Source organism: Lipomyces doorenjongii (assembly GCF_038497915.1).
Source record: "Lipomyces doorenjongii strain NRRL Y-27504 unplaced genomic scaffold V1508scaffold_8, whole genome shotgun sequence".
In the NCBI taxonomy this organism is placed as follows: Eukaryota; Fungi; Ascomycota; class Lipomycetes; order Lipomycetales; family Lipomycetaceae; genus Lipomyces; species Lipomyces doorenjongii.
In genome coordinates this window covers 182,356-206,997 of record NW_027118075.1, presented here as the reverse complement: position 1 = coordinate 206,997, position 24,642 = coordinate 182,356, and the positions used below count along the sequence as shown (strand labels likewise).

General features: G+C 48.3%; 10 protein-coding genes across 10 annotated transcripts; 5 read left to right on the top strand and 5 right to left on the bottom strand.

The window, feature by feature from the left end:
• The first annotated feature begins 1,348 nt into the window (after positions 1 to 1,348).
• Positions 1,349 to 3,385, top strand: V1508DRAFT_411942 (major facilitator superfamily domain-containing protein). Its single transcript, XM_066939537.1, has 2 exons — positions 1,349 to 1,910; positions 1,964 to 3,385. Exons 1-2 carry the CDS (start codon positions 1,387 to 1,389, stop codon positions 3,132 to 3,134), a joined length of 1,695 nt encoding a protein of 564 aa, XP_066797729.1. The 5' UTR covers positions 1,349 to 1,386; the 3' UTR covers positions 3,135 to 3,385.
• A 1,805-nt stretch (positions 3,386 to 5,190) lies between these two features.
• Positions 5,191 to 6,939, bottom strand: V1508DRAFT_350225 (major facilitator superfamily domain-containing protein; the record flags this gene model as incomplete). Its single annotated transcript, XM_066936779.1, has 2 exons — positions 5,191 to 6,361; positions 6,416 to 6,939. 2 exons carry the CDS (start codon positions 6,937 to 6,939, stop codon positions 5,191 to 5,193), a joined length of 1,695 nt encoding a protein of 564 aa, XP_066797728.1.
• A 952-nt stretch (positions 6,940 to 7,891) lies between these two features.
• On the top strand, positions 7,892 to 9,031 carry V1508DRAFT_382023 (uncharacterized protein). Its single transcript, XM_066937718.1, has 3 exons — positions 7,892 to 8,186; positions 8,295 to 8,381; positions 8,470 to 9,031. Exons 1-3 carry the CDS (start codon positions 8,044 to 8,046, stop codon positions 8,555 to 8,557), a joined length of 318 nt encoding a protein of 105 aa, XP_066797727.1. The 5' UTR covers positions 7,892 to 8,043; the 3' UTR covers positions 8,558 to 9,031.
• A 1,248-nt stretch (positions 9,032 to 10,279) lies between these two features.
• V1508DRAFT_402648 (uncharacterized protein) lies at positions 10,280 to 11,530 on the bottom strand (the record flags this gene model as incomplete). Its single annotated transcript, XM_066938497.1, has 3 exons — positions 10,280 to 11,001; positions 11,061 to 11,257; positions 11,313 to 11,530. 3 exons carry the CDS (start codon positions 11,528 to 11,530, stop codon positions 10,280 to 10,282), a joined length of 1,137 nt encoding a protein of 378 aa, XP_066797726.1.
• A 1,043-nt stretch (positions 11,531 to 12,573) lies between these two features.
• V1508DRAFT_437649 (DDHD domain-containing protein) lies at positions 12,574 to 16,074 on the top strand. Its single transcript, XM_066942146.1, has 4 exons — positions 12,574 to 13,047; positions 13,109 to 14,321; positions 14,373 to 14,671; positions 14,720 to 16,074. The coding sequence occupies exons 1-4, from the start codon at positions 12,881 to 12,883 to the stop codon at positions 15,828 to 15,830; spliced, it is 2,790 nt and encodes a 929-aa protein (XP_066797725.1). The 5' UTR covers positions 12,574 to 12,880; the 3' UTR covers positions 15,831 to 16,074.
• A 139-nt stretch (positions 16,075 to 16,213) lies between these two features.
• On the top strand, positions 16,214 to 17,805 carry V1508DRAFT_411909 (uncharacterized protein). Its single transcript, XM_066939536.1, has 6 exons — positions 16,214 to 16,373; positions 16,498 to 17,008; positions 17,059 to 17,114; positions 17,166 to 17,273; positions 17,329 to 17,550; positions 17,599 to 17,805. Exons 1-6 carry the CDS (start codon positions 16,329 to 16,331, stop codon positions 17,695 to 17,697), a joined length of 1,041 nt encoding a protein of 346 aa, XP_066797724.1. The 5' UTR covers positions 16,214 to 16,328; the 3' UTR covers positions 17,698 to 17,805.
• Positions 17,739 to 19,315, bottom strand: V1508DRAFT_278264 (domain found in IF2B/IF5-domain-containing protein). Its single transcript, XM_066936508.1, has 4 exons — positions 19,049 to 19,315; positions 18,836 to 18,935; positions 18,104 to 18,736; positions 17,739 to 18,046 (listed from the first exon to the last, which is right to left on the bottom strand). Exons 1-4 carry the CDS (start codon positions 19,091 to 19,093, stop codon positions 17,880 to 17,882), a joined length of 945 nt encoding a protein of 314 aa, XP_066797723.1. The 5' UTR covers positions 19,094 to 19,315; the 3' UTR covers positions 17,739 to 17,879.
• V1508DRAFT_411903 (uncharacterized protein) lies at positions 19,207 to 21,102 on the bottom strand. Its single transcript, XM_066939535.1, has 3 exons — positions 20,014 to 21,102; positions 19,880 to 19,961; positions 19,207 to 19,822 (listed from the first exon to the last, which is right to left on the bottom strand). Exons 1-3 carry the CDS (start codon positions 20,980 to 20,982, stop codon positions 19,539 to 19,541), a joined length of 1,335 nt encoding a protein of 444 aa, XP_066797722.1. The 5' UTR covers positions 20,983 to 21,102; the 3' UTR covers positions 19,207 to 19,538.
• V1508DRAFT_411901 (uncharacterized protein) lies at positions 21,005 to 22,064 on the top strand. Its single transcript, XM_066939534.1, has 2 exons — positions 21,005 to 21,842; positions 21,891 to 22,064. The coding sequence occupies exons 1-2, from the start codon at positions 21,245 to 21,247 to the stop codon at positions 21,965 to 21,967; spliced, it is 675 nt and encodes a 224-aa protein (XP_066797721.1). The 5' UTR covers positions 21,005 to 21,244; the 3' UTR covers positions 21,968 to 22,064.
• V1508DRAFT_366211 (uncharacterized protein) lies at positions 21,759 to 23,062 on the bottom strand. The gene is made up of 4 exons (XM_066937358.1): positions 22,796 to 23,062; positions 22,676 to 22,746; positions 22,429 to 22,609; positions 21,759 to 22,369 (listed from the first exon to the last, which is right to left on the bottom strand). Exons 1-4 carry the CDS (start codon positions 23,025 to 23,027, stop codon positions 22,086 to 22,088), a joined length of 768 nt encoding a protein of 255 aa, XP_066797720.1. The 5' UTR covers positions 23,028 to 23,062; the 3' UTR covers positions 21,759 to 22,085.
• Between the last annotated feature and the right edge of the window lie 1,580 nt (positions 23,063 to 24,642).

Sequence of the window (24,642 nt, the reverse complement as noted above, 5' to 3'; positions counted from 1 at the left end):
GTCGGGTCGTCCGTCCAACACGATACCCAACTGTGTCCTTTTGTCTGTGTCTGAGCTGGGGCATATCCATATCTGCAGCCAGCCTAACTGTCAAGGCATTACAGCTGACAGGTGCACCATGTCGGAGAGTCGAGACAAATGAAACTGGCATTGGAAGATTTAATTTTGTCGCAATACGAACATCCATGTGAATATGCGAGCTGCGGACTACGGCGGTATCCGGTGGCATGCACAAGGGGGCTTGGCAGCGTGATCGGAGTTCAGATTGGAGCGGATCAAAACAATCTCAAGTCCTATGGGAAGATTCGTTGGCAAAGGGGGTGACACATGCGCGATGAGCCAGAAACGCGATTGGTTCAGGGTTGCCGCAAATTGGTGGTGCAGGCATTACTGGGAAGGATCGTGTTGCTCGTGTGCTCGCACTGCGCCGTCGATTGGTCGACAGGAAATGCAGGCCTGGCCCTAATGGCGCGCTAAGGAATTGTGGGCGACCTTTAATGGCGGCAAGCTTAAGTATAAGTGCGACTAAGGTGTGGAACGGCACATGGGGAGCATTCCTTTTAGATAGGCGCCGTCGGGCGAGCTAAAATCATGGCATGACCTGACAGCCAGCCGCACTCACTGAGCGGAGTGGCGGTCCATCCGGCTTGACCAGACAAGAATGCTGTGGTAGTCTGGGCTGTGCTTGTTTATGTTTATGCTGATTCTGGGCGGATGCTTGGTTTGAATGTCATGGCAGTCCAATACCATACCCGCGAAGTGCGATGGCGGCCAGACTGCTGTCTAATGCAACAAGTGCAGTGCTAACTTTTTTTCTTACTCCAGGGCTCATTCACGACGAGATCACGCGCTCATAAACACTTAAACGAGCGACGAGCAGGTGGGAGGCGCGACGCACTTCAATAGGCTGGCACTGCAGGGAGCACGTTGAGTTTTGAGTGTGCAGAATAGCAAGTAAAGCCAGTAAACGAGAGCCAATAGCTCGCCAAGACAGGCGAAAATCGATAATAATAAAGATAATAATAACGCGGATCGCGAGTGCCTGCCTATTTCGCCCCGGAGTCACGTGCGGAAGCTTCAGATAATGCACGTGTGCGGCTCAGGGCAGGAACGTGGGGCCAGATCGGTGCGCTGATTGGCCTGTCTGGAGTGTGCCTGTTCCGGGCTAGGGCCAAAATACAGTTCCTCTAGGGCCTTGGCACTATTTCGGCCCTGGCCAGGTGTCGTGCCTTGATTTGACTCGGAGCTGACTACTGACAAAATCATCGAGGCAAGCAATTAGTGGGCCCTCAGCCACCGAGTGAATAAGTATCCCGCCAGCCGCCAACCCAGCCAGCTGTTGCGATTCCTCCAGCAGCAATTCGTCTTCGCGTCTCAGACTCCAGGATGTCGGGTATCAAGACCTCTGGCGGCAATGCCGCGTTCCACAACTTCGTCAATGACTTTGCTCACATCTCCGACCCCAACGAGCGGCGACGACTCGCGCTTGAGAAGATCGACAACGCGCCGTTCGGTTGGTACCATGTGCGCGCTATCGTCGTTGCTGGTATTGGCTTCTTCACTGATGCATACGACATCTTTTCCATCAACATCGCGGTCACCATGTTGGGCTACGTCTACTTCCACGACAGGGGTTCCAAGCTTCCTACAAAGTCGGATACTGCTGTCAAGGTCGCGACGTCCGGCGGCACTGTCATCGGACAGCTGTTCTTCGGCTGGCTCGCTGATGTCATTGGCCGTAAGCGCATCTACGGTATTGAGCTCATGATCATCATTGTTGGCACTCTTGGCCAGGCTCTCTCTGGTCCGTCTCAGGCGATTAACATCATCGGCATTCTCACGTTCTGGCGTGTTATCATGGGTATCGGTATCGGCGGTGACTACCCTCTGTCGTCCATCATCACGTCTGAGTACGTTCTTTTGCCCGTGTCTCTCTTAGTTTGTATCTTTCTCACATTTGCAGGTTCGCTACCACCAAGTGGCGTGGTGCCATCATGGGTGCCGTCTTCGCCAACCAGGGATGGGGTCAGCTTGGAGCTGCTATTGTGGCTCTCTGCGCCACGGCCGGTTTCAAGGAGACGCTCAAGGCGGCCAATACTGCTGCCATGTGTGCAGGCAACTGCCAGACCGCTCTCGACAAGGCGTGGCGTATCACCATCGGCTTTGGCGCCGTCCCTGCCTGCATTGCCCTATACTACCGTCTTACCATCCCCGAGACACCTCGTTACACTTTCGATGTGGCACGCGAGCTCGAGAAAGGCGCGGCCGATATCCAGACATATATTTCCGGCGCGTATGGTAATGCCAAGGAAGAAGAGATCAAGGCTCTCCGCGATGCTGAGACTAACCCGGTTGAACTCAATGTTCCCAAAGCTTCATGGAGCGATTTCTGGTCTCACTTTTCGCAGTGGAAGCATGGCTCGATTCTGATCGGTACTGCTGGCTCGTGGCTTTTGCTCGACATTGCTTTCTACGGCTTGGGCTTGAACAACTCCACCATCTTGGCTGCTATCGGATACGCTGGTCAGCCCAACGTTTACACCAACATATACAACGTCTGCGTCGGCAACTTGATTCTCATTTGCGCCGGTAGTATCCCCGGATACTGGTTTGCTGTGGCTACGTTGGATGTTGTCGGCCGTCGAACGCTCCAGATTGCTGGTTTCCTTATCCTGACCATCCTCTTCTGCATCATTGGTTTCGCGTACCACAAGATCTCTGGCCACGGCCTCCTTGGTCTTTATGTTCTTTGCCAGCTCTTCATGAACTGGGGACCCAACACCACCACGTTTATTGTCCCTGGCGAGTGCTACCCGACCCGGTACCGTTCGACAGCCCACGGTATCTCTGCCGCGTCTGGTAAGATTGGCGCGATCATTGCACAGACTGCTATTGCTCCTCTCCGCACCAGGGGCTGCCCAGGCGGCACCTGCTGGCTCAACCACGTCATGCAGATCTTTGCGCTTTTCATGTTGCTCGGGTTTTTCATTTCTTTCTTGACTCCTGAGACAAAGCGCGAGACTCTGGAGGACATTTGCGAGCGGTTGCATGGCGAGACCAACTACGGCCGACATAACGCCGAGAGCTCGATCGAGGGAGAGAGCACTGGCGAGAAGAAGGTCGTAGAGGTCTAAGTCAATGTGTGTAAAATGTTGTGATTTTGTTTAATGTTCACTGGTATATAATGGCTATCTAATATTCTCATAGCGGATGTTAAAAATTTTGTATTATCATATCGTAATTTCGTGTTTGGGTAATTAATTTGCTTGCTGAGTCGAAGATACTCTGAACTAATGATACACCTTACTTTCTATTTTCATCCAAAGCGAAATTGGCATTGTTTAAAGTTTTCGCAGAATTATGCTAACCAGTTGCACAAAACCCTCAGTGTTTAACAAGTTTTCATTATCGAAACTCCATTTTTTCGCTGCGTGCGGTAATTCCTCGCTAATTATTTTCCAGGGTTGTGGTTGCGATTAAAATTAGCCGAAAATGCAGCGACGGATTGGCTCTTTTGGATGACAGCCCTTATTTTATTGTTCCTGTTAACTGTTCCCATTCATATTCGTGGAATTCTGACTGTGTATATGCCAAAGTTCACGCATATTGCCAATGCCGCGGGTTAGGGCATCGCCGAGCGAAGTAATTTGGACTACAACTTCTGACCTGCTGAGATGACACCTCTATTTGTAGGCATCGGCCATGCACTAGGAATGAATAACATATTGGATAAAAATTTTATTTTGATTGGAGTGCGGATTCGTGGTGTTAATCGACTAGTTCTGTTCCGCCTTATCCTACCAACTCCAAAGGCCGGAGCTGCCAATCATCCCGCGTTCAAAGCAGCAATTGATTGCTTTCTTTTCGCCATCCATTAATTAGTCCATGACAACACGAAAAGACCGCGTCCAAACAAAGAACTTGACTTGCTGTCCGGGCGACCATTGTTGTGGCGCAACTTGCTGCTTAATATTTCTACCACCTCACTCAAATTGCATCGTGAGCAGGCATATTCAACGTGATTGGCAATCCAGCGGGGGTCACCTCTCATTTTCTTTACGCGTCTTGCACTTCAACTTTTATAACATACTAGCCATAGCCCAAAACGATCCAAATAACGCGAAATCCTCTGAGGAATTGGGGGCTATAAAATGGCGAAAATTTTAAAATCTCACTTAAATAGAAGAGGGAAGTGTTTCTGGAATGGACACTTCTTACGATTTGGTAAGCGAGGACTTCCTCCTTGAGTTGCGGGACATGCGAGAAGAATTGGCCGATTTACTTCTTACCCAAGCCTGTCGTAATCAAACTTCTCAAGAGCCCATTAAAGTCGGTGAGAAATATGTACGTAATTGTATCAGTAGGACATCCTGAGTTGAAGTCAGAAGCGCTCTCGAGATTATTATTAAGTCCGATCTGGTATAGAATACGATTCAGACGCTTGGGCATTTGCGGACGACGATATCTATAAGTTTGACGAAAACAGACTTAAAATATGTAAGACGTCGCGCTGACGTCGCATTTGATCAGATGAAGAAGTGCGCAGAATTCCAATCTCTCGGGCCGTGATTTCAATTGACTAACTTACACAACTGCAGCCAAAAAAAAATAAGGCGTAGCTTACTTTTAATATGGGCTGTGCAAAGAGGTTGGACATAACTCCGTACATGTAAATTGGATAAAGAATAATCTTGGCTATAATGCTGTGGATTGCTATTTAGAAAAATAAATAGAACGGTCAGGTTTAGTGACCGTATCCGCTGGATTGCCAATCACGTATCTATTATACGGTCCGATGAATATGGCTGCGCATGACGTTTATTAAACGCCACCCCACTTACTAAAATCCTTAATAAACATGCATTGTTTCAAAGACTGCTATTCCAAAAAAAACAACTTTTAATGACCGTATATAGAATAGAAGCACAGATATACCAAATCAAAACTTTTCGAAAAATCATATATCAATCAATAAATATGTGACAGGCTATATTACAAATATGAAAAACCATACTGCATCGTCGGCTCATGGTCAATGTCAAAACTAGTTATCCAACAACGCGACGCATTACTTTTTAGACAAGGAGTTCTCAATGATCCGCCACTAATGAACGATTCAAATATGAACTTCTATATCCGAGGGTAGCACGGTTACACCATATTTTGCACAGCAATGACGATTGTGATCACCTAAACCTGTGCGACCTTCCCCTCTCCATCGCTATTTCGCTCCTCCGAACTCTCGGTGTTACGTCGCGGTATGTTGGTCTCGTCGTGCAACCGCTCGCAAATGTGCTCAAGTGTCTCCCGCTTAGTCTCAGGAACCAAGAATGAGATCAAGAAACCGATCAACATGAAAAGCGCAAAGATCTGCATGACGTGGTTGAGCCAGCAGGTGCCGCCTGGGCAGCCCCTGGTGCGGAGAGGAGCAATAGCAGTCTGTGCAATGATCGCGCCAATCTTACCAGACGCGGCAGAGATACCGTGGGCTGTCGAACGGTACCGGGTCGGGTAGCACTCGCCAGGGATAATAAACGTGGTGGTGTTGGGGCCCCAGTTCAAAAAGAGCTGCGAAAGAACATAGAGAGCAAGGAGGCCGTGGCCAGAGATCTTGTGGTACGCGAAACCAATGATGCAGAAGAGGATGGTCAGGATAAAGAAACCAGCAATCTGGAGCGTACGGCGACCGATAATATCCAGAGTAGCTACAGAGAACCAGTACCCGGGAATACCACCGGCGCAAATGAGAATCAAATTGCCGACGCAGACGTTGTATATGTTGGAGTAAACATTGGGCTGACCAGCGTATCCGATAGCCGCCAAGATGGTGGAGTTGTTCAATCCCAAGCCGTAGAAAGCAATGTCTAGCAAGAGCCACGAGCCGGCAGTACCGATCAGAATCGAGCCATACTTCCATTGCGAAAAATGACCCCAGAAGTCTTTCCAAGAAGCCTTAGGAACATCGAGTTCGACTGGATGAGCCTCAGCATCGCGGAGAGCCTTGATCTCTTCGCTCGGCGCATTACCGTAAGCGCCGGAAATATATGTCTGGATATCGGCCGCGCCTTTCTCGAGCTCGCGTGCTACATCGAAAGTGTAGCGAGGTGTCTCGGGGATGGTAAGACGGTAGTATAGGGCAATGCAGGCAGGGACGGCGCCAAAGCCGATGGTGATACGCCACATCTTGTCGATAGCGGTCTGGCAGTTGTTAGCGCACATGGCAGCAGTGTTGGCCGCCTTGAGAGTATTCTTGAAACCGGCCGTGGCGCAGAGAGCCACAATAGCAGCGGCAAGCTGACCCCATCCCTGGTTAGCGAAGACTGCGCCCATGATGGCGCCGCGCCACTTGGTGGTAGCGAACCTGCAAATGTGAGCAAGATGCGAGGTAATGAAACGCACAGACAGAATAACGCACTCAGAGGTGATGATGGACGACAAAGGATAGTCACCACCGATACCGATACCCATGATGACACGCCAGAACGTGAGAATGCCGATGATGTCAATCGCCTGAGACGGACCAGAGAGTGCCTGGCCAAGAGTGCCAACAATAATGATAATGAGCTCAATACCGTAGATGCGCTTACGACCAATGACATCAGCGAGCCAGCCGAAGAATAGCTGTCCGACGACAGTGCCGCCAGATGTCGCGACCTTGAGAGCAGTATCGGAGTTGGTCGGGAGCCTGGAGCCGCTGTTGTGGAAGTAGACGTAACCCAACATGGTGACAACGATGTTGATGGAAAAGATGTCGTATGCATCAGTGAAGAAGCCAATACCAGCAACGATGATGGCGCGCACATGGTACCAACCGAACGGCGCGTTGTCGATCTTCTCAAGCGCGAGTCGTCGCCGCTCGTTGGGGTCGGAGATGTGAGCAAAGTCGTTGACGAAGTTGTGGAACGCGGCATTGCCGCCAGAGGTCTTGATACCCGACATCCTGGAGTCTGAGTCGCGAAGACGAATTGCTACTGGAGTCGACAATATAATTAGAGACTGGACAGCGAGCAGGCTGGATACTTATTAGTGGACAGAGGAGCCTTTTTGGAGGGGCGCGAGCATGTGCCCGGGCGATTGTGACGGACGAGGGAATAATCGCAGGAGAATCAACCTTCATCGCGGCGAGCTTGACGAGCTTGAGATGGAGCTTACCTCGATTTGACTGACACGCGGATGTGACAACGTGCTTGGTAGCGTGTTTTTCCTAACTTTTCCGCGTCAGGTCGACATGTTCATCCACAAGCATATGCCTACACAGGATTTTGATTGGCGACTGGAGGAAATATCTCAATTGTGATTACCTTCGTTGTCCGCGATGCATTGTTGACTGGCGGGTGGAGGCTGCCGAATTGGTATAGGATTGGTTTGGATGTTCTCAGTCTGTGTGTCAATTAAAGCCGAATTTGGTCGTGGCGTATCCTGGCGTATATTTTGCTTCCCGAGTTAATTATCAGTGATCACTGCTTGGCGGTGATCTGTCAATTCGATCGGCTCCGTCTCGTCTCGCCGGATCGGACTCTGGCAAAGCAATGCGTCAAGAAAATTTTTTTGTCACGATATCTTCACGCGCAAATGTGCGATCTCGTTGAATGCCCCCCACATGCCGCAGCGGGGTCCATTGGTTGGTCAAATTTGCCCCAACCCCGTTCTTCCTATTGCGGCTCACATATACCCCCGCAAGCCGCACGTTGTGCCGTCCGGAAAACCTTAAAAGCACCGGCCCATGCCGCATGTGTCAGATGATGACGTCATTAAGCCCCACAATCTGTTACCGTGGCAACACAAATTCGGCGCTAACCATATCTGGGCCAACTTAGGACCCCAACGTAGGTACCTGGTAAACAAAAGCAACGCCATGGATCTGCGCTTTAAGGACCTCTCTCGACGACATGTTCTTTTGAGCTTCCCGCCTCAACTCTGAACCTTACTAGACGTTCTAATTGTTTGTAGACCGTGATTCTTGATTTCAGCTTAATAGCTTTGACTTAATTGATCGACTGTTGCCTCGCTTTCTCTATTAAAGGTTTCAGAGCTGCAGAAACTATGTCATCACAGCAACCATCCGAGTTTATTTCTGCTTTACAGCATCAGCATCAGCAACAGCACCACTCCGAAGTGCAACCCCTACATACTTCTGAGAGCCAAAACCTCCAGCGACATGTGCTGCACCAGAAAATATTCGAAGCGTACGTCTTTTTAATCGCTATTCTGTTATTCATCTTTGGCCGTAAGGGTTGATTAGATGGCTTTCGAAATTTGAGAATGACGAAAATTGGGCTGACCGGCTATTATAGACGAACGAGTTTTGCTTCGCCCACGGATAACTTGATGTCTCCTTGCACCGCCAAACTGCAAGCCCACAAGAACAGGCATTACGTCAAGTATGTATCCTAGTCCTTGACAAAACCCCTCTTTGCTTCGACTAGATCACTCTACTGTGATCCAAGTAAACTAACTGTTATACGACAGGAGCAAGCCCCAACTCCTCAGATTCGGCAGCTTGGCCCCCGCAGCAAATAAAGAGAACAGTGCCGAAAACAATAATCTCGGGCTCTAATCTCCATTTTCCACAAACAACTGAGGTCGTGCATGAATCAGTTTGAACGGCAAAATTGTTTCGCAATTTTGTATTTGCCTTTCCGTCAAATAATTTCTGACTACACCAGAAGCATTTTGATCGGACTCACTTACGCGGGGCGTTAATTTGTGCATCGTGGAATGGAAGTACTATATAAGGGACTTGAGAAATCAATGTGAATAACTTTGCATGTTTTGTTTCTTTGCTTATTAGCAATATCATGGGAGCCTGGATTTTTATATGCTTTGCAGATTTTACTATATCTATAGCAATTGTTTGTTCTTGTTAGAATTTTGTACGTGGAGTTGAATAGTTCGAATATAATTGCTAGTGCCATGGGGCAAGCGATATTGTCGTTAGAAATTAGAAGACTTGCATGTATCTCTCTCTGCACTCTCCAAATTTAGCCGGCGAATTAGCGTCTTCGCATGCGATCAAGCATTTCATCGTCACTATCCGCCATCTCATGATCCTCCGCGTGCTCTAAATGTTCAACACGTACCTTAGCAGACGGCCCACTACTCACAATTGACCCTGACCTCCGCGTGGCAGTCACACCTCCTGACACAACAGAACTCTGCACACCAGATCCCGACGTCGGCGCACCAGATACGCTTATCTTCCGCGGAGGCATCAAATCCGCGTAGTTGTTACCAGGCACCGGTGGCTCGTCCTCATGCTCCTGCTGCTGCTCGAACTGTCCATCATCGTCTGCACTAGCACGTTTGCCGTCCATGCGTTTCTTGATGAACGCCGAGATAACAGATTCGTCGGCCCCGGCCATGTCCACGTCTGAGTCAATATCGAACGACGACGAAGTTGACGTCGTCGGAGTCGATATTATTTCTTTCGTCGCCGGTTCGAGGCTGATCAGATCTAGCGACTGCTCCGGCTGCGATAGTTCCTGCCGCAGGAGCTCGTTGTCTCTAGCTAAGAATTCCTACAAATAAGTGAGCTTCCATTATATAAGCAGACATACAAATCACGAAGATGTCTATGACAATGATATACCTTCAGGGCCGCATTCACGATATCGTGAACCTGCGCCGAATCTCCGTATGCCTCGTCGCTCGCATACACGGCCACAACACCATCCGGCCCCGTCGTGCGGGCAACTTCAATCACTTGCTCAGGATTAACTTGGCGGATTTCGAACGAGTCAGACACGCTGCCAGAGTAATAAGCAAACGTGTACCGCATCCACTGGTCCTGCTCTTCTCCCATGGGGCTGCCACTGCTTTCGGTCTTAGAAGGTGTGTCGACCTCTATATTATGAGGCCCGATAACGTCGGCCTCGTCTTGCTTTTCCAGGATATTATTCTCATCACTATCGTTCTCGTCCTGTGGTGGCTGTAGCTGTTCGATCTTCTGTTTGAAGAAAACAACGCTATCGCTGATGATAACGCCGGCAAGAGTATACCGATGAAATTCCGGCACCTGCCCGTCACCAAACGCCTTAGTAAGCGCGTTGCGCCCATCGACATCGTCGTCTGCAGGAGGCTCACTTAGGAACTCTGTCAGGCTCCGGATGTCTTGTTCCAAGGACCCTATTTTCTTGTCGATCCGAGCTATGTAGTTGTCCAGATTGAAGGTTAGCTGCTGCAGCTTTGTGAGGATCGCGGGATTGGTGTCATTCAATGTCGTCGCCGCGGTAGTGAAGTATGTGATGGTAGAATCAAGCAAGGATTTTGTGTTGTATCCCTACGAATTAGTTATTATTCGACCAAAATATTTTGTCATAGACTGGAAAGTGCATACCGTATATTCGGAAATTTGGAGCCTCCGCTCCCGCAAACTCTGAATTTCGGCCAGAATCTCGGAACGTCGTTTATTACGCGATTTCATAACCTTCATAAATGGCTTACTGTACCTATCTGGATACCACTCGAGCGGTAAATCCACACCAGCGCCAGATAACCAGTTGTCCTGTTTAATGGATATCACAAACACGTCCGCCACTGATCTCAAATATGCGTCGGGCTCCTCGGACCATAAGAGGTTGTCTAAAGCGCCTACGAGCGAGCCGTACATATTCCGCACGTCCTCTGTGATGACTAATTCGAGATTTACAAACTTCTGCTCCATCGTGGTCGTGGCTGTCGTCGAGTCAGTATCGGGCTCCGCAGGCCGATCGAGCGATACCCAGCTGTTGAATAACTTGTCGCTCGTGGCCTTCGCCGACGGTATCAATAATGAATCAGCGTACTGGCCCACGATTAATGACCAAACCTTCAAGAAATTCGCAATCGGCTCAGAGTCTGTTATGAAATCGGAGTGCGCGAGGTCCATATACGTCTCTTGACCTGCCGAGAGCGCGTACACCAGATTTTCGATGCTGGCGTAGGTGCGTCCAGATCGCGATGTGATATCAAGAAATGCCATTATACGCTGGCATTCTAGAAGGAGCAATATCCGTTGGAGATCTTCTGCAGGCTCGCGTCAGTCATAATTTTTTGCACACATGTCGAGCGACAGCACAAACCTTGCTTCTGAGGCGACTTCGCAAACTCGGGGACGAAGATGAGTTCTTTGTCCCACCATCTCGATGCAATTCCGTAGTCCTTGACCAACTGCTTGCCGAATAATAAAAGTGCAGAGCGAGAGAGTGGGATTGAATGCAAAATCATTAGTAATGGTGCTAAATTCCGCGCCTGCTCGCAAGGCCGCAACACAGGTGGCCTATTAATCACGTCAGCGCCCTTCGAGTAACAGTTGGAAATCAAGGTGAACCCACACTTCTGGTTCTCTCCGACTGCTTCCCAAATCAAATGGGTTCTGATTCGTATTTGGGTCGCCTGATAAGGCCATCATGCCCCATTGGTCTGTATTGTAGAAGTCCTGCGTCGCGGGGCCAAAAACAACACCTGACTCTTGACCATCACGATTGACTTGTTGGTCGTGCTGCTCCATACCCACGTCCAAAGCAGAAAGGTCCTGAAGGGACATGCGCATCGCTTTCGCTATACCGTCGTCCACTATATAAGTCAGACATTGCGAAGTCCACATTGAGCGTATGCTTACTCTGCTCGTCATCTGCACCACCTAATTCAACAATGCTCTCGTTCGCTGGTCGATCTGCGTATGTACTCTTGGGCCTGTCATCGTCACTGTAAAACGTCTCTGGAGCAAATGCCTCTATACGGCTGCTTAGCGATTACGTCAATAAAACCTCGGATATTTGTGCTTACGAATTTCATTCTCATTTAACACTGTGGGTTTCGAATTATTTTCAACCGGTTCCCAGTTTGCTTGCGTAAACTCCGATTCGCTCCACTGATTTTTCCGGCGGTCCTGAAGTCTCTTTAACTCTGGACAGGACGTAGACGCATCAGGTATATCTGAATTATTCTAACTCACCTCGTCAAGTTTACCTGAAAATATATAATCAATTGCTCTTCCAACGTCATTATTTGATGCCTGTAATGTGCAATTAATGGATGAATTTGTCCCCGACTCGGCGATCTTGTAAGTACCTGCAGGGCGAACACGGCGTCTGAACGACTGAAGCCCATGTCCACAATCTGTTCTACTGCACTCTCCATGTTGGTTTTGCTTATAAACACTGTAGAATAAAATATGTTCTGCAAGTCTATGGTTTGGAGTCATGAGTGATTGTTATCTGGATCCTACAATGTCGCAATGACCGCCGCACCGTTCGAAACCGGATAGCGTAGGCAGCGAAGGCGGTTCCTCAAGAACACAAGTTGGAATCAGTCACCAAGACTCTCAACCCTCACTTGAAAATTGGATGTCCTTAGTACTACTTTAATGCGCTTTTATTACGATAAATATTTTGGGATAGTTGCTATTATTTCGTATATTTTATCTATTTTTTTGTATGAAGTCATAAATTACATCAGTTCAGATGTGACCGGAGCCAGCATGAAGCCCTAATAAACTGAAAAAGCTTCCTTACGAGTTCCCCCCTGAGTTTCGTCCAACCGGTTCAAAATTGCGTGTTGGGAGTTTAAGCGGAAGCTGGCTTCACTGGCCAGATTGAAGAATATGTGGCTGATCTACAACCATCACATCGAAGGCAGTAATTCTCCATCTTGACGTCTCTACTCGTCTTGGGTTCGGTTTGCGACGTACATTAGAGCATTACCGATTTCCCAGTCTTTATAAGCACGCTTCACCATATTCCCAGATCGAGCTGTCGTTCTCCCAGTCGCGAAATTCGCCTTCCGTAGGCGCGTTTGGCTACTGTTCGTGGGAGAATCCTCGGTGCTGATCGCCAGTCGCGCAGGCGGCGACAAGCCAACTATTCCTGCTAGTAGGAGAGCAGAATCAATAGCAGCATTCATGTCCACTCCAGTTGTGCCGACCAAGGTCACGGAGGCGGCAGCGCCAAATACTGAGGTCCAAGCTTCATCTTCTGGTTTACACAGTCCGGTGGATCACACCGTGCCGTACAGGCATCGCATGTCGCATCGTGATTTACCGCCTGATACGCCGCCGCTTGTTGTTAGGTAAGTTAATTCAACCGGGTGTCACGTCGGACTCTAGTGGGGCTGACTGAGTTGATGGCAGGTGGTATTTTGCGACGGACGTACCGAAACGAAAGCCCTTCGTCGACAAAGACTCGAAACCACCCAAACCGCCCTCGAAATTTGTGCCGTTCTCAGTTACTGACTCTCGCAATATCGAATCCGCGTATCAACAAAAGGATGACTCCAAGCTCGAAACGGTCGCTGTGAATGAAGACCGGCTGTTTCAAGTTGATATCCGCCAGCGAGAGCTGTCGCCTCTTTATTGGAATGGTCCTACGTATGATGTGCGTCGTGGGACGTGGTTTTATGCGGACAGTAGTACGTTGAAGCCATGTGACGAGAATTTGGCAAACCAAATTGAGGAAGGGTATTTGAAAAACCAACCTTTCCGGAAACCTGCGCATGTTCCCGTCCCGCCGGTTGCTTCTGATCCGTCATCAATAACTGCACAATCTCCGCCAATTCCGGCTCCTCCTTCAATTTCCAACTCACAATCGCACTCGACATCGCTCTCTGGGCTCGCCATCGAGAATTCGCCCGGCGAAGCTGAGGGGGTGAATCACGTGCGGGCGTCCTCGTTCACCGAGTCAATTACCAATGTGTTCACATTCAGATCCCGGTCACCATCGGCGTCGAATCGTACGGCACAGTCGCGATCACCCTCATGTGACCGAAAGACTCAAGAATCTGATTCAGTACCTGTTACAGCTTCGATTGTGCAACAGACAAACACCTGGCCATTGTACGGCCCACACATGGGGAAATACGTCGTGTATTCCAATGATGCCACAACAGCCTGGATCATCTCAGACGATTTCTACGGAAAATTTGCATCGACTATTTATCAGCGTTTGACGGCTGGTGCCAGCATGGGTGGAGCCAAGATAGTGAGAGGTTGGTCTGACGTCAAAGCGAAGCCGCCATCGAAGCCGTCGCCGACAACTGTAGCGGCTGGTTCTGCAGCTGATAACGAAGAAGAGGCGAAGAATGTGTCAGACACGTCGACATTGACAAGCGATCGGACCGCCAAATTGGTTGAGGCGATTCAAACGTCGTCTGTGGCTTGTATGCAGATGGGGACAAAGGAGAGCCAGGAAGCGCAGGACAACGCCTTGCTGGAGCAGCAAATGGAGAAGGATTACAATCCTAACGAGGATGAGGATCAAAACCGCGAGATCGAACATTTGGTGCTGTGCATCCATGGAATTGGTCAGAAACTTGGACAGCGACTCGAATCTGTGAACTTTGTTGGAGTAAGTGTTGTCGAATTTCCCTGCTCGTGGTGTGCTGCTGACTCTGTATAGGATGTGAATACCTTCAGAAAGACGTTGAAGTCCGTGTATTCGGCATCTCCAGATTTGCAGGCATTAAATGGAGAGACCGGAAACGATGTTCAAAAGCTCAACTCACGAATCCAAGTACTGCCTGTTTGCTGGCGGCACAGCATACAGTTCGGACTCCAACAGGAGCAAGATGATGACTCTGCCAAATCTCGGAAGGAGCAGGATATTGGAGATCTGGAAGAAGAGAACGGTAAAGAAAAAGATGACAAGACAGCCACGCTACAGGATATTACCGTCGATGGAGTCCCTGCACTGAGGGGGTAAGTAATTCGCTGGCACTCAGCGTTAAATAGTGCTAATGTTAGCAGGATTATATCGGAAGTTCTTCTTGATATTCTTCTATACTATCAGCCAAACTATCGCGAGCGAATCATGAACAATGTAACGAACGAATGCAACCGAATCTTCCATCTCTTTAGAAAATGGAATCCTAATTTCAAGGGACGGGTTAGCATTGCAGGGCATTCGCTTGGTGCAGCCATTGCGTTTGATATCCTCTGTCGCCAGCCAGATCGGCGACCGTCAGAATCAAAATCACCAAAATTAACACTGGATTTCGACGTTGACTCATTTTTCGGTTTAGGCAGTCCAGTTGGGCTGTTCCAGATGCTGAAAGGCAAGACTATTGCTCCCAGGACTGTCAAGTCCATCGAAGATCATCCTCTGTCACCCCTAGACTTTGATTTGGATAACCCGTTCGAAGGCAGCAAGAAACCAACCGGCACAGTATCCACACCGAAGGTTGAGGATATCTACAATATATTTCACCCAGCAGATCCTATCAGTTACAGACTAGAGCCGCTGATAGTCAAGCGCATGGCTGAATTAAAACCGCAAGCCATTCCATCTACGCGCAAAGGCCTCAACACTCAGATTGCGAATCTTGCAGAACTGACACAGAGGGTCGCCCAGAGTGCGTCGAATATGTGGAGCAGTATGGCGTCTGGACTGGCAAGCACTATATTGAACAAGTCGCTGGGTTACGAAGGAGATACTTCGGGAACCATTACTGGGGCAGGAGATGCGAATAGCGGTGCATCATCCTCGCCGGATACGTCATCAACATTCCGGCAGGATCTAGCAATAACGATTCACAATCCACCCGAGACCGGTGTGGAGACATTATACTCCAAATTCCAAAAAGAGAGTGAGAAGCTAAACAAGGCCGCCGAAGAACATGCCAAATTGCAGCGCGATGAGGAGCTCATTCGGGCGTTGAACTATACGGGGCGTCTGGACTTTTCATTATCAGAAGGATACATGGATATCACATTGCTAGCATCCATGGGCTCTCATCTGGGCTACTTCAGGGATCCTGATGTCGCAAACTTCGTAATTGGACAATTACTGGCTCGACCGTATCCTAAACGGCTCAAGGGCGCTAAATTGACGAAACAGAAATATCAGCCGTTAGCTTGATTCAAGCTGCTTTTTCTAAAACATGTCAATTGTGTATATGCTGGTTCTTTGGATACATTGCCGTACTGTATGATTATTTGGCGCAGTTTTTCTATTTTGTAAATCTCTTAATTGTCGGCGCTCGTTTTACTTGTAATGGAGACAGGTGTTTGGATGTAATGATGTTCTCTTCATTAACGTTCTACAGACCTATTGCTAATGTAGCTTATAATTATCATTTGCTTAAAACAGCAGCCTGTTGACGTCATCATTATTTCAGTCACATCCAGCCGAGTAAGTGCGGCCCATGGAAGACACACGTCCGTGCTAATGTGATGCGGTCCGTTGGCTGCGGCACACAAACTTTATCTCCTTATTCGGAGATACACTTGCAGCCTCGAGCCGGCGTCTGATCCAAACTATTAATATACTCTTCAACCACCTCAAGTTAACCACTGAACATCTATTGTTCTTATTCTGTCATAGTGATTGCCTTGACTAAGCAATAAATCTGTCGATATGTCTTCCGAAACACCGCTCAGAGTTGGCTTGATTGGCACCGGGGTGAGTTTTTCCGTCTATGCTCTCTAGCAGTTGACGAAATGGCTCGTAAAACTATTGAATGCCATGTACATGGTAGCACATATACGAAATATTAGAATTGACTATATTAATGTGAGATACACAGATTTTCGCCTCCCAACGCCATTACCCCGCCATCGCATCTATCCCTTCCTCTCTCCAGCTGGCCGCCTGCGCAAACCGCAGCGTAGACAAGGCCAAGAAATTCGCCGCAATAGCCGGCATTCCGGACTCGAAAGTGTACGACTCCCTGGAATCACTCCTTTCCGACCCAGACGTCGATGCTATCGACGCGCTTCTGCCGTCGCAATTCACTCTCCAAGCAGTCAAAACCGCCATCAGCGCCGGCAAACCCATTGCGATCGAGAAACCAATCGCGGCAACTCTAGCGCAAGCCAAAGAAATTGTCGCAGTGGCAAGATCGACAGAGATACCCGTTGCCGTTCTCGAGAATTTCGTGTTTTGGAATGTGATTCCCGAGATTAAGTCGCTTCTGGGGCAGATTGGCGAAGTCATTTATTTCTCACATTATTGCACGGCGCCGTTTAATTTTAATAACCAGTATTTGGATACTTGGTGGCGACAGAAGCCGGAGCATGTTGGTGGATTTCTGTCGGGTGAGTTATCCGAGAGTTAGAGATGGGTTACAACTGCTAATGACGACAAGATGGCGGTGTTCACCAGGTTGCTTTGTTCACTGAGATTTTGGGCCAAGTAAATTCAGTAAGATTGTACTGGTTACTATGAATTGGGCTGGGTTTTAACTCGCAACAGGTCTCGGCGTTGGCCACTCAAGTTCGCGAGCAATCCGGTGACGTCGACACTCTCACCGCAACTCTAAAAATGAAGTCCGGCGTCCTGGGAAGCTTCACCTACACCTCTGTGCGTACTGTCCTGCATACTGTACTATTGAGTTATTAAGAGACTAACATCCTAGGCCGTGTCAAACCCTCGTATCAACAAGCTCTCGATTAATGGTACAAATGGAACTGTGATCTACGACTTTTCAGACAAAGCGAACGCGACACTTATGCTTTACACCGATGCCGACAAAGCCGGCAAAGTCGTATCTGTTCCGGACAATGTCCAAGAAGGTGTTCCTAAAGAGTTTGAGAACTTCGCGGAAGCTGTTCAAAAGCAGGACAAATCCTTATTGAAGGTTCGTGCTTATCTGAACCGCTGTGGGCTCCTGCTAACGACATTATAGATTCCGCCTGAGAAAGCATTCCATCATTTCGCAGTTATTGTCGCGTCTGTGGAAAGTTCAAATAATGGAGGAACCGCCGTCAAGGTTGCCGAGCCATGAGTTTGTAGACGAAAACGCGGACAAAATTTGGATTGTCATTGATATTCAGTAGAATTTGTAATACGTATTACAACTAACATCAAATATATTGTGTGTTACCTCCCCCAATGTGATAACTTCGAACGGCCGAAGACGTAACAAATATACATACCCGACATGACAAGCCACACTGATCCCATAGTTTAACCGAGCATTTTCTTTCTCTTGCCGATATGAGCCTGGAAACCGGTCTTGATTCCGCTGACGGACCGCCGACTGCCGCAGCTCTCGCACACTAAGAAGTACAGACGGTTTTCCTTGGCCAAGTGAGTGTTGATCGACTTGCAGGTCTTGCAGGTGACGTATTCCACTATTGCGCTTGTTAGCAAACCCGCAATTCACACCACATCACGACACAGATACGTACTAATATATCGCCGCAAAACATTCTCGAGCTGCTTCTGCTGGAAACGGCCCTTGATGACCAATCGTGAGTTACCGTCAACCGAACCCGAGGTACCCAACTCCGCGAACAAGAACTGCATGACGTGCTCGTAAGGTCGATGCATCCGATCTGATATATCCTTCAGATTCGCAAAAATTGTCTTCTTGTTACCTTCACGCATAACGCTAGGTGGTGGAATCTTATACCGCTGTCCTCTCTCGCCCGCCAGCTCAGGATTGTTCGTCCGCAAAATCTTAAAGAATCGGTGAAGTAATTCTTCGTACGAATACTCGCGGTCACTATTAAGCCAGCCAGCTTCCTCTTCCTCGCCTTCACCTTCTTCCTCGCCCTCCGGCTTCTCAAACGTGTCGTCTTCACCAGCGTCTTCCTCTTCATTGACACCAGCTTCCTCAAGCTGCTGCTCGAACGCGCTCACATCCGCTACTTTCTTCTTTTTCTTCTTCTTTTGACCGCCAAAATCAAAGTCCTCAACATTATCCTCGGGACCTGCGTCCCCTGCCGAAGCGTCCTCGGCAGCCTCAAGTGGCGCTGACGACGTCGATTTCTTCTTTTTCTTCTTTAAGCCGGCGAACATATCCGTCAATTCGTCAACTTCTGGGTCAGCTATGCCAGTATTAGTCCCGATCGTATAAGCAAATGAAGATTCAACGAGCTTAGATTCGAATACGTGAGCAAAAAAAACCAAAAACCTACGAGTCTCATCCTGAGGAGCGGCATCATCCAAATCGTCCGGGCTAAACGAAACAGCCTTGGATTTCTTCTTCTTTTTCTTTATCGTCGGATCAAACTCCAACTAGTGCGCTCATTAGCACCGCTCTACTGCTGCCGTGCGAAACCCTTTGCATTCCACAGAACGATCTACCTCACGAGATCTGCAAATGGCAAACATCGTACTTCATCACATACCTGCTCCTCCGCAGTCGGCGTCAAACTCTCGTCAACAGAAGCCATAGTGCGTATCTTTTTGTAGCACGCGAAATTCAAGCTCTAGGTTGGATAAACGTCCGATCTCTGGGCTGAAACTTGTACTTTGACTAATTGTCAATCTCTCCGGCGAAATTTTCCCGTGTGGAAGCGTGTAGTTTTGCGCCGTCCTACTGAAACCCGTACCCTTATTACTGGTGTTTCCTATATTCGTACCAAATTTGCTGGAATTCTCACGTAATTGATTTGATGAAAAAGCAATTAGATACAGGCAGCATACGGTTATAGTATTGAGGTTATAGCATTGAATCTTGGCAGGGAAACTACAATTATCTAGCAACACTTCCATCGTACTGCCTTGATATGAAAACACAAACTCAATTTCCTTAAACATAGCTAGAATTATATACATACCGTAAACATACATTAAACCAGAAATTGTACACTAAGAGGTCGCCACCACTTAAATAAGCTAGTGCTCCTTTTTCTCTTCAATTTTGATCCACCCGCCCGGCACACTTGCTGTTGCGCCAATGAGAGGTCTAAACCCCTCGCTCTGCAAAATCTCCCCACTGAGTATCTGTTTGCGCTTATTCCACTTTGTCTGGGTCTCCGTCCATTCCAGAACTTTTGTAGGCGGTGGCGGCGGTTCGGTTACCTTCGTGACTAAGTACGCGGCCGAGGCTTCTGCGATTCCGTAGAGGAGCACCCCAACAAATGGAATCTTGAGGATGAAGTAGAAGCCCAAACCGAAGCCTAAGTGACGTGTTAGTAGGGCAATCCACTACGGTTTGGATCGCAATTCCGACGTACCGAACAGAACACCTTCTCGTGCACGAAACCACGCGTCCCGCTGCTTTGGCGTGAACGGGATGCGGGCAAAGTACGGAATTAACTGTGTCACTCAGTAATGTGTTTCGTTTATATGATCACATATGACCACGTACCAGTTCTCTGGCAAGACTCCTGCTGCCCCAGTAACTCGCCAAAAAGATCGTAAGCCATATCTTGGGCACGAGCACTCCCAGGCTGAACACCACAACTGCAGGAGCAACACCGACAGTCTTTCTAAAGCTATAAAACGAGACTGCCTGAAGAACAATTTTGCCAACATACGGGATCAATGAGAGAAAGTAAATCGCGATGGACAAGATCGACCGTCTAAAATACCGCGATACGAACTTCGCGGCATTGTTCGGCATCGGCACATATTCCTTCTCCGCCGACGCAGCGGCAAAATGTATTCTCGACGCCGATAATGTGCGCGCTGAAGACGTCGTGTAGAGTGATAACGGCGCGTAAAACCTCGAAAATGTGGTTGCGCTCCCATCGATTTTGTTGGGCATTTTATTGTCGGGCTCGGTCGTTTCGGGGGTAATTGCCTTCTCGGGATGCATCCTGAAATAAACCTCATCTATAAACCGCAACGATTCCATAAACATCTCATCCATTTCGGGCCGCAAATACCGCATTAGACCGATCAACAGCCCACTTAGATTTATAACATTGCTCTCAATGAAATCGATGCCGTTTACCACCCTCGTCGAACGCTCACCCGCCTCATGGTCTCCACTGCTTGAAAAAATCCACGTAATGATGCTGATCACGATCTTGACAGTCCAGAGAGGAATGGTTATTATAAACTGAATGATCAGGGAAATTGCGATCGCGTAGGCAGCCTGTTTATAGTACTTGCCTCTCAGCAGATCCGGGTTCTGCAGTGCGCGGTAGGCCCCTAAAATGGTCAATTGGAAGCCGCGCACAATCGAGAGAGCAGAGAATCCGTCCGGTGGTTTTGTTATGAATTCAGGCGACGGCATGACTGGTCGTGTGCTTTGAACAGTGTAAATCGTACTGGGACACACAATGACGCAACGGCTGAGATTTATAACTCCGTGCGGCGCTCCCACCGCCATAATACCATGCGTGCGATAATCATCTAGACTCACGGTTTACGCCTACGATTGAGTGCGTATATTTCCATATGTAAGTTGATCTTCGAATGTGAATTACAAGTACCCCGGAAAGTGTCAAGGTCATGACAAGTACTTAATACGAAGTATTCGACTGCGGCCGTGTAATTTAACCATTTATTACCCGGCTTGAGTCGACTCGACAAAAACAAGTACACCATCGCCGCATATTTTACCATAATGGTCTACCGCCCCAGAAATATTCATGGACCCATCACGGTTTCCAATATCCGTGTTCCCATCTGCAAACGTGTCGCTAACAGGCGCCCGGCGTGCACCTGAAGAAGACGATCTCACCGAAACCGAACTGGCGCAGCTTTTCACGTCCTTCATGCGGCCGTCGACTGAGGCAAGGAATGATAGTGGGAGTGGAAGTAGTACAGCCAGCGAGGCCGACTTTGAACGCGACCCAGCTCGACCGGCCCTCGGTGTGCTCAGGCATCCTTTGTCAGGCAGTTCTGCGGCTGTAGACGAAGATGCCGCGAATGGGTACAGCGATAGTGGGTACTCCACCAGTATAGTTTATTCCGACGACGAGGAGGACGACGAATTTGATCCGTTTTACAGGCTGCGGACGAATATACATGCCCTGTACGTGATTGCTGTCATGGTTGATTTACGCGCTGAGCAGACGTACATGCGGGCGATTGCAAAAGCTGGGGGATCCATACTGGAGATTGCTTGGATTACGATTAAAGATCAGGTCTTGGTACAGTTTGCGCAAGGATTCGGACTCAAGCTGTTGAAGATACTTCTTGTGCCATGGTTCAGAGGTACGATAAGGAGCGGGCAGACCACAGGAGGTAAGTGGATCTCTTTTATTCGCAAGGAACGGCGCTAAATAGATGCAGGCGTTTTCAAAACAACATTGCTTGGAGTTGCCAATTATATTGGCAAACGACTATCACTAATTCCCAAACCGAGTTAGTCGCAAGTCGCATAGAAGCGCAGACGTGTTTGTAAATATATGTAAAATATCTGGCGTTTGTTTGTTTAAGATCCCTAATATATACTGACCTCGACTATCGTATAAATCCCTGAAGATATCAATGCTCCCTATTCCACACAACACAGGCATCAAATGAAACCAACGTGCCCCCAAAAATATCCAATGCACTGCCGTACGTCAGATCGACTTTTCCTCCACTCAGCCTATTGACAAGAGCAAGATCGTCTATACTTTTCGCACCACCGGCGTACGTGACCGGGATAGGCGACCATTCAGCAAGCGCGACCACCAAATCTTCGTCGATTCCTCTGCAAAGACCCTCGACATCCGCGGCATGAACCAAAAATTCAGAACAATATCCTGCCAAAAATTCCAGTGTCTCTATACCAAATTAGTTCCCTTGTCAAGCAATACGCTGAACACACAGGGTGAGGGCTCACGCTTATTGATCTTGGTATCGGTCAAAGTCTGCCATTTATTCATCGCAACGATCCATTGGTCTCCTCGCTTGCGACAGCTCAAGTCGATGACTAATCTTTCTTTGCCGACTTTGTCGTGTAATTGCCGTAAGCGCGTCAAATCGAGCTGTGCATTCGGGAAGAGATATGAGGTAACAATGACCTAGAACGTTAGCACGCGAAGAAGAAGCAACCTTTAGAATTTGATAAATAATGTTAATTTAGCTACCTTCGCCGCGCCATTGTCTACCCAGAATTGTGCGTTGTCGGATGTAATGCCCCCGCCAATCTGTAAGCCCCCTAATAAACCATTAGCCCACACACTCTCTCACGCCAGTGCTAAACTGACCCTTCCAAGCACCCAGGGCCTCAATAGCAGCGTCATCACATCCAGGTCCAAGCTTGATGACATGCGTTCCGGTAACCCCGTTCTCTTTGTACAATGTCGCGAAATGCGATGACGGCAGTGTTGCGACAAAGTTGGTTTTCAGACCCGTGTCGGTGTCGTTGGAGAGCGTGCCACCGACAATTTGCTTGACTTTACCGGCATGAATGTCAATGCAGCCTCGAAATCGTGTCATTTCGCTGCATAGTACAGTGATATCTGTTCGCTTTATTAATTTACGAGACAAAGGAATCGAGAGGAATCACGAGAGCTGGCAATAGATCAGAGCACATTTGTAAGGGTTTAGTACTGGTTGAGTTTCGTGAGTTTAGTTCGCCAAGGCATGGCGAAGCAGTTGGCAGAATCAATGAGAAAATGATATATGGATATATCGTTAGTACCAGAATTCCTGTCCTATTTACTATTCTGTCGCCCGTTATCGGTCCATGCCACTGTGTCGTGTGTTCGGAATGAATGTACCCGTTGATCGCGTTATCCTATACAGCGAGTCTCGTGTCAGAGTCTTGAGAGGTCATGTCCAGCATCGGTTAATAGTGTAATCTGACTCAGCAGCCCGACGTTTCCGGTCGCAGGCTTTGAGGAAATAACATCTTGGGACACCGTTCCAATCCTCTATGATTAGTGCGTTGTGATTACAATAAACATAGCCCACTTCACGCATTGAGTCTCTCTGCTGTGGTGAAGATATCTATCAACAACGGATATATATATCATTGCCTATATCCCCCCAAAAACAAAGAGGAGAGAAGAACCATTTATATAAATGGGGGTCTGCCCCTGAACGCAACAACGCATCATAAGAAACAAAATAAACTTCTACTAAAATAACCACTAAGAGTCTACATAATATCCACGTGTACGTAACAATATCTCATGGTGACTCGATAACTTGACCAGACAAGTACCTGTTTTCCAAGCCAGGCAATCATTCACCCGTCACTCAACTAATCCAGCAATCTACAATATACAGCTGGGTCTGATGGAACAACGTGCGTGACAAATGTAGAGTGTGTTAGACAAGCATATCTGACAACCCGACGCTACCGCATGCAGGTAGTGCGTCTAACGGCCCGGCCGTGCATGCCCCGCCATCGCTGTTTCTGAATTTGGCACACAGTGGAACTAAATGCCGGAGCAGCGATAGAGCGTTGCCTGGATGCACGAAAATCTATCCGATAACTTGTGTCGAGGACCGTATTTCGGTAAGGAATATCTTGCTGCTGTTTGCCAAATTAGCCGCGACTACTTTTGGAGTACGGCATGTGGTGATGCTACGGTCAAAAAAGTCGAAGAGCATGGGGACGAACTGTTCATACATGCATGCATATTCCCCATATTGTACTCCACCGTAGTCAGAAGTGCTTTTATTCACGTGCATTTAATATAGTAATGGCACGTGGCTCGCGAATTGGAGATCTGCGAGTCTGACCGGGAGCCATGTTGCACACGAGCCCGCTTCACGAGTGAGTGGCGTGCACAATCGACTTCCCAACAATCTAATGGTCGCGAAACAGAGATATACCAAACTCTCTCTCGCTAGCCCTCCGTACGAGCATTGTATGTCGTCCGGGGACAGTGTCAAATGTATCCAACCAGAGCTCCTCCCATCAATAGCGCAATACGTTCTCCGTCCATACCACTAAAATGCGAAGAGGGTGATAAATTAAACCAAACTAATTCTATGACTTTTCATTCGCCGACGATCGTAGTGCTCGACCGCATTCCATACCGTAACTCTTACAATCTCTAATGGCGTACAACTAAAGGAAGAAAGAAAATGAAGACTGGAA